The following is a 10,228-nucleotide window of genomic DNA, read 5'->3' as shown; positions in this document are numbered from 1 at the left end:
AGCAGAGAAAGATAACATCCAGGTATTTAAGCTATCCAAGAGAAAGCAGCACAATTCTGACCAAATCTTAACTCTTGAATCTGCAGATGTGTATTAAGTGCATAACTACAGGTTTGATTAAACACCCTTGAAAGATGTTGTCTATTCCTGAGCAGCTGCAATTCTTGTCTATCTTTAACTCTCTTTGCCAAATGTTAAAATATTTAAGTCTTTACAGTATTGTTGTGAATAAAGCCTGGAAACCTAGAAAATAATCTGCAGTTTGATGTGTCGCTTCAACTAGTGTAACTTTCTGCCTTCTGGTTCATCACAGGCAGCACAAATGTGCATCGTGTTCCTCTTTCTAGCTGGACAGGGCAGCTGGTTCTTTAGGTCTCCAGCAGCAATGGAGCATACTCTTCATCTCTGCTCTGACTCCCCCAAACACTATCCTTTTGTTCATGCAAACTGTATTTTTCATCACCCCTTAGAAAAATCTACATACATTCACAATAAGTAGTTTTAGTAGAAATCTTGTCTTTGTTATCAGCTGCCTTATTCCTCGCAATGACAGACGTGTCTGTTTTTACCTTTAAAGAAAAGCTGGGCCCCATCTGATAGAAAGGTAACTATGATGTCCAACAGAACGGTAGCTCCTTTTCATTCTCTATTTCATCACTTCCATATTCTTTCCTAGGCGTTATTTCTGCCTTCCACCCTCTCTGTTTGCCACATGTCCTGTCTCTCACAACCATCCTACTCTTTTTGTCCTCCTCTCACTCCAGCGCTCCCCTTGTGACACAGAACTGTTTCTCCTTTTTGTTTGTATCTAACAGCTCCTAGCAGTATCACACAAAGCAGACCCACTTCTTTCTTCTCCCTTTGTCATTGTCCCAGCCATATGATGTTTTTCTGAACGTGCTTCTCTTAGAAGATAAACCATGGAGACAGAACTTCTCCTCCGAGCTCCGTACTCAGGCCTTTAACTGCATCATCTATGCCTATGAACAGCAGCAGCACGCCGGCTCTGAGCGCTGCAGTTGGAGTGGGGTGCCTGCAGTTAGCTGCTCCAGGCAGCTGCCTGACTGAAGGGTTTGGAATTGCTCTCTGGAGAACCCTTGACAGACAGACTCTCATCACTCTGGTTCCTGAATTAGCCACGGCTTTCCCCCTCCCCCAGCCTGGTACATGAACCATCCTTTGGAAGTTTCATAACCTCACTGCTATGAAACGCAGCTTTTTGCACCAACCTCCTCGATTACAGGGAAGAAATTGAAAGGAAGTCTGCAGTACAAAACTAAGGCCATCCTGCCTTTTTTTCCCCCATTTCCAGTTCCTCCCTTGAATATTCAAGTTGTTATCTGACATGCGTTTTAACTTTAGTGCACAAAGTTCAGTGAGAGCTACACAACCATTCCATATAGATGCAGCACTATTATACTGCAACAGTGGCTTCTCTTTTAGAGTGGTTAAATCAAAACAAACACACAATCCAAATATCAGACTGGTGCTCAGTTCCAGTTATTTAAAATGTACTTCTTTCTTCCCTCAAAGAGGAGGGAAAGCAAATCTCCCATGTGAAGATCCACAGTCCAGTTGTGTAGGTGAGCAGGGGATGTTATGAGGATACCAGTGGTTTCTTTTACCCCCTCCCCATGCCATGATGGAAAACTGAGTGTTTCTCCTTCCATATCTGCTGCTTTTTTAACAAGTGAAAGTTGCTGCCTTCATACAAAACACACAGGAGGAACAGAGATTGGGTGGGCACTACTTGTTTTTATTTGCTAGTATTTTTTAACTTGTCCATCTGAGGATTAGGAAGTCGCACCCCATGTCTTCAGAGAAAAGTTTCACTGTGTCAGAAATCCAGAGACCCTCCAGAGTCTGACTGCTTTGCTACCAGCCAAGAGGTCTCCAAACATTGTTCTGCTCACCACTTTCCTGCCTGATGCTCTCAGGTACCGCTGTGCTTTTTCTGCTTCTCTCTCCTAGCTTGTACTGGAGTCTCCAGGCAGTGATCAGCAGACTGCCAGAAGCAAATAATTTTGGATTAATAATAAAGCTGCATTTTCGTGCTTATTCAAAAGTGTCCTCATGTTGTTCTTCTATGTGAAGGAGATCAACAGGGCTGAATTTGTTCAAGGACAGAGGATATTTACTAAGTTGGAATGTTAGTAAAACCTCGATCTGCTTTCTTCTTTCTGTAGAAACGGAGGGTTGAAGACTAAGACAGAACACACTCATTCAACCCTTTTATGTAGTAGCTACCATTAAGTGAGATTAATTAGTTAATTTCTCAAATCCTCAGATTAAGGAGTCGGAATTTAAGAACTCTATGAAGAGTGTTGTTAGCTTCTACCAAAAAACACCAATTAGGGCCACAAGGAGATGACTGTTTTTTTTCTCAGCGCTTGTATCTGTTGGGGAGCACGCTGGGACACTGCTTTACTACCAAACTATATACAACAAATGTTAATTTGGAGCTGTATGAAACCATATGCAAAGCTTCCAGTGATTGTGTTAGGTTTGAGTTTTTGTACTGCTGTTAGTTTTTCTGCCACTCAGTTTTTGCAAAGCTCATCCTTCTTTCCCTGCGTGCCGTGCCTGCTCTAAGTTAACAGCAAAATCCTCACCTTCTGTGGGTCAGTCTCCTGCATGGTGCTGTTCAGTGTCATTGGCTTCTCTTCAGCATGGCATTTCCTGTGCGTTATCTGAGCCTGGGGCCTGCTTGGGTACTTAGAGGCATCCTCTTTCACCTTCTGCCTGTGTCTCACTGGGTTTGCTGAAGGCTTTGGTAAGTGAACCTGTTGACGTACAGTAATTCTGAATGCTGAAGAAAAACCAGCAGGCTTCCCAATTAGAGGTGCTATTCCAGAACTGTACCTGCCAGGTTTGAGACAGGCAGTGTGCCTACTTTGCTCTTCTTACCTGGGCACAACACACAAAGCTGCAAGCTCCCCATAACACAAGCCAATAAGCATCTGCCCACTTCTGGTGCTCATGACTCAGTGCTTGACTTTTTTCAAGCGCTCTTCTTCTCTTGGCCCTTCCCATAAGCTGACCAGCAAGCTAAGAGAGTGACCTCCCAGGAGACACCATGCGTTACTGCAGTGCCAAATCCTCACCTGCTGAGGCTCTGTTTGGGGAATCGTCCGGTGCAAGTTACTTGGCTTCTCTTCATCTTGGAGCAGTCTGCCTCTTGCTCGCGTCCTGGCCTTGTTTTGACAGATGTTTTCCTCACTTTCCATCTTTTCTTGCTTCTGTTGAGCTGGTTTTGGCATAGGCTTTGGTAAGCGAGCCTGTTGATGAACAGTCAGCAGTTTTGTATAGGAAAAAATGCCTCAGTACTTTAAAAAGAAAAAAATTTAGCTTCAGTGTTGAGAAAACAAGAATGAGAGTAAGCTTTAGTCCTTCCAAATAATTCTTTTCAGCAGTTTAATTACCAATAAATGCCATTTTCAAGCAGTATAAAGTTAGAGCTATGCCGTATTTGGGAAGTATGCTACAAACTATACCTGAGTTACACCTTTCAAGACATTTATTAATCACCTTTATTGGGAATAAGGCCACTAAGTCACTGTCTGTATCATTAAGTAGAGCTGAGAGCATTTCATACCGGTGCAGTGAGTGAGATGGACAACTGAAAGATAGGAACCCTTCCAACTCAGGCAATGGAGTTTAAAAAGTGAAGTCTTTTAGAAGAATGTCGTTGGGATGACATGGTAAATAGCTGCACTCAGTTAATACAAGTTTTTCCTAGTGCTAATCTAAGCACTACGTATCAAATGATGTCTGTTTTTGGCTTTTTTAACTTGGAAGACAAACGTAGCCAAAACACAGGCTGTATGCCACATGCCTTTGGTACTTCTGGCACCCTAATAACTCTGTAACTGCAATGTTTGCATATGGTCCTATGTGCAGCAGCTGTGTCTCAATATAGAAGCTAGAAAAGAAGTAATATGCTTCTTTTGCATGCTGCAAACTAAATACATGTAGAAGATAGGAATTGCACAAGCTAAACACTGTTGGAAGTGCCAGTAAGCACTTCCTATAGTTTAATCCAGAACACCTTTAAAGAACAGATCTACAGATCTGAGGAAATCATGGCTTAGAAACATAAAGGTGTATTTGTCCTGAATAACTGAAGCCAGTTTCAAGCACTCTACCTCAGGACATAATGCTGTCAATAGCCTTGAGAAACCTCATTATGTAAGCAAGGCTCAGTGCCACCCTGACACTTCTCTCAGTTTGGAGGTCCAAGCTGTTTTCTCTGCATCACAGCACCACAGTGCATCATGCAGGAGCTGCTAATCCTGCTGACAGCTACGTCTGCTGCCTTCACAACGAACACGTACTTCAAACCAAATCACGTTCAATACAGGACTTACAGCACTCAGGGAAATAGCTGTTGCATGCCTGAAAATTACAATATTCCGTACCAACGACATGACAAGTTGGTATTAATGAAATCATTTTCCAACATGAAGCTTACAACATCTAGCAAGTAGTCAGCTGGCCTTACATACTTCATTTGGCCCTAATTCTAGCATTTTCAGTGGAGGTGAGAAAGCTGAGAATATTTATCCAGTGCCAAAAACTGTTGTAAACAAATTTGAGAATTAACCTAATTAATGTTATATCATCTGTTCAATGTGCAACTGAAACAAAGAACGTGGGTGTAGCCACTGTTACACTTTTAGTGTCATCTCAAGACTGAATTAATGCGCAATACAGGGAGCTGAACCTTAAAATTCAAATTCTACAGGAATTTCTTTTCACATCATCTTCGAGGGCAGCTCTTGTTACAAGACCTCCTCAGTGGCAGCGCTGGGTGTTTACTGGCCTTCAGATGGGAATTAACCCAAGTTCACCTCTTTCCTGTACAAAACTACTGCAGGTAGATGCAGACAGAGCAGCTGGATTCAGTTTCCGCTTCTCAGAAGTGAGGAATCAGACCTGTTTGTAGTGGCTCCCTCTATCTTTAGATTGCGTGTTTAATGGGAGAAGTAGATGGAGAAAAAAGGGAAGGTAAGAAGAGAATGCAGAGGTGTGAATGGAGGGAGTCAGAGTGAGCATGAGGAGCTGCAAAGGGGAAGTAAGTGCCTGCCTGCCACCGTGCTGCTGGGGCTCCAGCACCAAAGTGCAGCAGGCCCTCAGCCTGAACACTGCATTGTCTAAGAACAGCAGTAAAACCAGAGAAGGTTCAGTTGTCTGCCCTCTCTACTCGTAATCACGTGGCCCTTAAGCATTCACAAACAGCAGGTGCTGCAGTGACTTCCACAGTCCAGAGTTTTTACCTTTTCTGACACCACATTGCACAAGTCTTAGGCCAGGCAACGAGATACAGATCAGCTGTTTGGTGTCCTGCTCTAAGAAATGTAAGATGTGAGAACCAGAGACCCAACCGGATCAGCTGGAGATTAGTTAAGTGAGCTGCCAGGTAGCTGTGAAGTTCAGAGAATGCTACAGACTGGAGGAGAAAAGTGGCCTCGAGTTAGTGAGGACAACGCAGTCACAGTCAGCAAGGAAAACTCTGTCACTGACACAGCTTTTGGTTTTGTTAAAAGTGCTAAAACCAGAAAAGTCAATAAAACTGCTAAAATAAGTATGTGTAATTACCAGGATCAAAACTCAGTGCCTTTTTATTAAACATGAACTTTCGTCCTGCCTTCCGTAATACGTAAATAGTGCTGACAATTGGTTTGTGAGGCACTAGCTACAATAAAATGTAATTGTACCATGAGAGAAAGGTGACAATCAGGAGATCATGAAAAAATTACATATTCTCACTGGTGGTTAATTAGCCATGCAAAACCCCCTCAAACAGATATTCTCTTCTATTAGGAATGATTACTATGCAGGCCTACAGATGTCAATACCACAGTCATTCAAATACTTCTTTCCCAACTAATTGAAGGTTGTAAAGCTCTGGTGCCAAGGTTTTGCTTCCAAAGAGCTAATTTATGACTAGAAGGATATTTTATGTCTTCAGTTGCAGCAGCTACAAAACTCAGCAAATCAGAACCATCTGTGCACTGATACTTGAATCACCATTCATCTAGCAGCCTATCAGTCACATTAGTTTGCATCCTGCATTCTTGGCTCACGTACGCTTGTGCTGGTCCAAAGTTCACCAGAAATATTAAAAATGAATGGTACCCTGACCCTGCCTTATTGCACACACATCACAGGCAGAAACAGGGCTTCTGCATACGGGTAGTTTCAAGGCAGAGGTATGCTGGGAGTGACATTTCACAGCACGTCCAGTAAGACCGCTAATTACCTCAATTTCCACTTATTAAAACAAGGTTTTATTAACCGTATCGTTTCAGACTTACCAGTACAAAAGGCAAACATAACACTATTAGCTGCCAGTTTCTCAACTCCGTGTCAGTGCATCACTGCATACCAATAACAGTTAAATCCCAGAATAATGCCTCCTCCATATTAGTGGCTGCAGGAGTATAAAGGCAAATGACAAAGAGCAGTTGGAAAGCAAGAAAATGAATTAAATGCTTTCACTTATAAAGGTAGCTATGCTTTTAATCTGGAAAGAAGGAAAAACCTGGCATCCAGGCTTGTCTTCAAGATGTTGGTGAACAAAGTCCTCGACTTCCCCATTACCCTGAAAGTAAATCGTTCTCTGCAGACCTACTGCTTTGAAGTGAGAGGCTGCAGGTCAAAAGGACTCATGACAGTTCTTCCTCCTTCAGGGTTGACATCCCACTTTTTAGCAAAGCCAGGGGAAACAGGAATTAACAAACACGGTGTATTTAAGGCTAAAAGAACTGCTGTGTCAGTCCCATTTTGCCATCTTAAACTGCTTCCTCTTTTACAAAATAAAAGGCAACAATTAAGCAGGAGATTTCAGAAAGAATTCCCAAACTCTCTTACTTACTTTTGATGCTTTAGCAGCACAGTGATTTTGTGCGCATCCTGCAGTGGAAAATTCCAGAGGGCCATCATAGGGAATTCCGCTCCTCTTCAGTCCATCCAGCAAGATTTTCTTAAGCTCTTGGTACTTTGGCTTTTCATCGTAAGCTAAGCCATAAACACACACCAAAAACTTGGATAGTTCACCTGTGGAAGGTATTTCAGATGCAAATTTCACTTGGTGTAGCCCTAGATCTTCAGAAAGCGTTTAATTCCAAAGTGGGTGCCAACCCAATAGTGCCAAACAAGATGACAAAATTTCAGCTGAAGACAAGGCTCAAAACAGAGCTGACAGTATCTTGTCTTTTGGAGATGAGGAAGGAAAAGATAGACTTGGATAAACAAGCTCACCCTTAAGCACTGCGTCTTGTTCTGCAGATGCAGTAATTTGTGGTACTGTCAGTTAGCCAAGTACAATAATTAATCAACTCTACTGACAAACCTTGGATACTTCTCCATAGAACAGAAGTATTTTATATTTGAAGGACCATAACATGACTTTAAATATTAACTATTCTCAACAGTTCTATTTTAATCTATAGAGATATCCTTAGAATGCTGAGGTGAATGACAAAATTTTGTTTTCTAATACTTTGACAAACGTTGACTTTGGGATTACACATAATACAGTCTAACAGCAGCATTATTTTGCAGTCACTTTCGAGTGGTTCTAAAAACAAGATAACCAGTGAACGGGCAAAAATAATGCTCTTAGGGCAAACAGACAGGGGTGGATCAAACTTTTCTTTCAGTTGACAGCCCAAGTGCATCCTAAAACTGAAGTGCCACACCAGACATTAGCAGCCAGTGAAATCCCAGAAGCAAAAACTTGCTGAATCTGTATGTAGATTGTGAATGCACTTTATGTAACATGTCCTGCATCCCAATCATTCAGATGCAGATATTATGAAAATAAAGGAATAAATAAAAACAGAAGCTGCCTTTCGTGGGAAGCGCGACGTTTTCCCTGCGCTACCTCTGTATTTCAGCAAAGGAGGGAGATGACAGGATGAACTGTGCGTTCATTTGCTTTTCAAACCCCAAATGCTGAGCTATAAACCTCCTGTGGCAGTTATCCTATTCCTAAGATAGCCACTCCTTCTTAAACAGCCTGGATTGCCTATGGTGAAATCCCTTGCGCCGCTGTATCATGCATCACAGATGAGATTCAGATTTTTGTTCTACTGCTCGCGGGGGTTCAAACTTTAGCCCTCCACACCTGCATTGCCCACTTAGTGCTTGCTCATGGCACAAGGCACAAAAGCAGCATCAGAAGTTCCTGCAATAAAAGCACTAGGTATTCCTAATCGCCGAGTATCATGAAGCATCAGGAGCTGTGCACTGCAGAGTGACCAGCATCCAACAGCATCCAGAAATTAGTTTCTGCCCTTGCAGTAAACAAGCCTTCAAGATAAAAATGCTTTAAGCTTAAGCTTGTACATGAAGGGCATGATCCAATTCCACTGAAGTCAGAAATATTAGTTAAATTAAATTACACCCTAAATTAATGAGTCTGACATATAATCTCACAATGAGTATTATGTAACTACCCTGTTATCAGCTAAACACAGATATTGCAGGGTGAATTATTATGCTGGACAGATACGCATTCAGAGAGGTTCCACCAGTGCCAAATTTTACACAAATAGGATAAAGGGAAACTGCCCTGAATGCATCCATTCCTGAATTACATATATTTTGTACTATTTGCTATCTTAATACCCTATTTAATACAGAGCGTATCTCTGAGCACTGTAGAGATTTCTTTATTAATCCCCTGTCCCTCAGCTTTTACTGCACATTACCACCACCAAACCTGTGCTCCTACATCTGGCAGGAGAAAGAGCCAAACCTTATAAAAAGCTGCTGCCAATGGAAACCTCCCCCCTGATCCGTTCCACGTGCAGCAAAGAAGTCACAGCCATCTTCTCAGAACGTAACTCAGCAAGTAAAAAGGGAGACAGAACAGCGAGGGAAGTTTAGGGAAGACAAGGAGGATGTGGACGGGATATCAGAGAAGCATGGGGACAAAAAAGGAAGGGAGCAATGAGAGCCAGGTTTGATTTCTAGACATGATGCAGTTGTGAGACATGTCAGGAAAGTTCAGGTGGCACTGACTCGGATATTCTTGGTTTGTCCTAAGACTGGTAACTGCATGGACTCAGGCCTCACAACTGCATCTGCCTGAAGGTGTCCACGTTTGGCAATTAACCTGAATATTTTAAATTGAAGAGTTGCCTACATTTGTGTCATTATTTTTTTTCTCCTGCTTCCCCAAATAAAGACATCTTTTCTGTAACAGACCGAAGAGCTACGTGGTACACACTGTGAGCACACTTACTACAGCTGCTTCCAGAAGAATTCCATTCCATCACCGAATGTGGGAGCTCATCCATAAGTCTGAAACAACATGAGAGCACAACAATTTAATGCAGTTTTGGAGCAGGTGATTCTTCATTTGGGATTTTAGGTAGACAGCAAGTCTCAATTCCAAAGGGAGTGGACCTCCAGGATAGCTTATGATTCACAGCACTGCTTTTAAAACAAGATCTCCCCTTTCCAGCTGTATTTTTAACTCTTTGGAGGCTGCTGATTTCAGCAGGACCAGGTTTACAGCTAAGACTGTACTTCTAAGTTTTTCTTTGCAGGTATTTTAAGCTTTCTAGAAAGAGAAAAAAAATCCTTTGAACTCGTTCTGATTTCAGCTTAGTGATTAATATTTGTGTTTGGAAAATTTGCAGCCCTTATTTGCCTTTAACATCCGGTTCTTTCTGCCATACAGCTCACAGACAGCTGTGTGATGGCTGTCAAAATTACAAGCAGGCGTGGCAGAGATGACAGGGACAGGGAGGGAGGTGGAGCAGCACTGAGTCCTGTGCAGGTAAAAAATAAAAAAAGGGCAAGGGCACAGATGTACTTTCTGTCTATCCAACACCAGAAGTAACCAAGAAAACCAGAGTTCAGAATAAATCATACCTTAGAATGGGGTGACGCATCACCAGCTCTCATCTCTGAGCAGGCAGGAAACCCCATTGCTTGGCACTTGCAGGAGCCTGCAGATGCACCAGCTCCCCTTTCCTGAGTGAACTTTAGCTGTGTTGTTAACGCTGTCAAAGGATCCTTTGTTTTGTTTAAAGGAGTCACAAAGTTCCACCGACCAGGAACGAGATATGTTCTCAAATGGGTAGAATTGGGGTGCTTAGAAAATATCCTCCAATGCCACAGTCTAGTTACCCAGTCACTTAGAATCAGTTTGCTATGCAGCAGCTTCACTGAGACCCTAACTTCAGGCAAGTTCTGCCAGCAGGAGAAATGT

The 10,228-nt window shown here is 42.4% G+C and overlaps 1 protein-coding gene across 8 annotated transcripts in view; it reads right to left on the bottom strand.

The window, feature by feature from the left end:
- Positions 1–10,228, bottom strand: part of VRK2 (VRK serine/threonine kinase 2) — a 45,625-nt gene that overhangs the window by 322 nt on the left and 35,075 nt on the right. For 6 of the 8 annotated variants that reach the window (XM_048935015.1, XM_048935013.1, XM_048935021.1 and 3 more), the window contains 4 exons: positions 9,254–9,312; positions 6,878–7,059; positions 3,105–3,278; positions 2,613–2,783 (listed from right to left, as the gene is read on the bottom strand). In XM_048935015.1, coding sequence (XP_048790972.1) covers positions 2,613–2,783; positions 3,105–3,278; positions 6,878–7,059; positions 9,254–9,312 — 586 coding nt within the window. Of the gene's footprint in view, positions 1–1,735; positions 2,006–2,612; positions 2,784–3,104; positions 3,279–6,877; positions 7,060–9,253; positions 9,313–10,228 lie in introns of those variants that run through there. The other 2 variants (XM_048935017.1, XM_048935018.1) reach the window with 2 other exon arrangements.

The sequence above is a fragment of the Lagopus muta genome, chromosome 2 (genome assembly GCF_023343835.1).
Source record: "Lagopus muta isolate bLagMut1 chromosome 2, bLagMut1 primary, whole genome shotgun sequence".
NCBI lineage: Eukaryota > Metazoa > Chordata > Aves > Galliformes > Phasianidae > Lagopus > Lagopus muta.
This window is presented reverse-complemented; position numbering and strand designations above follow the sequence as displayed.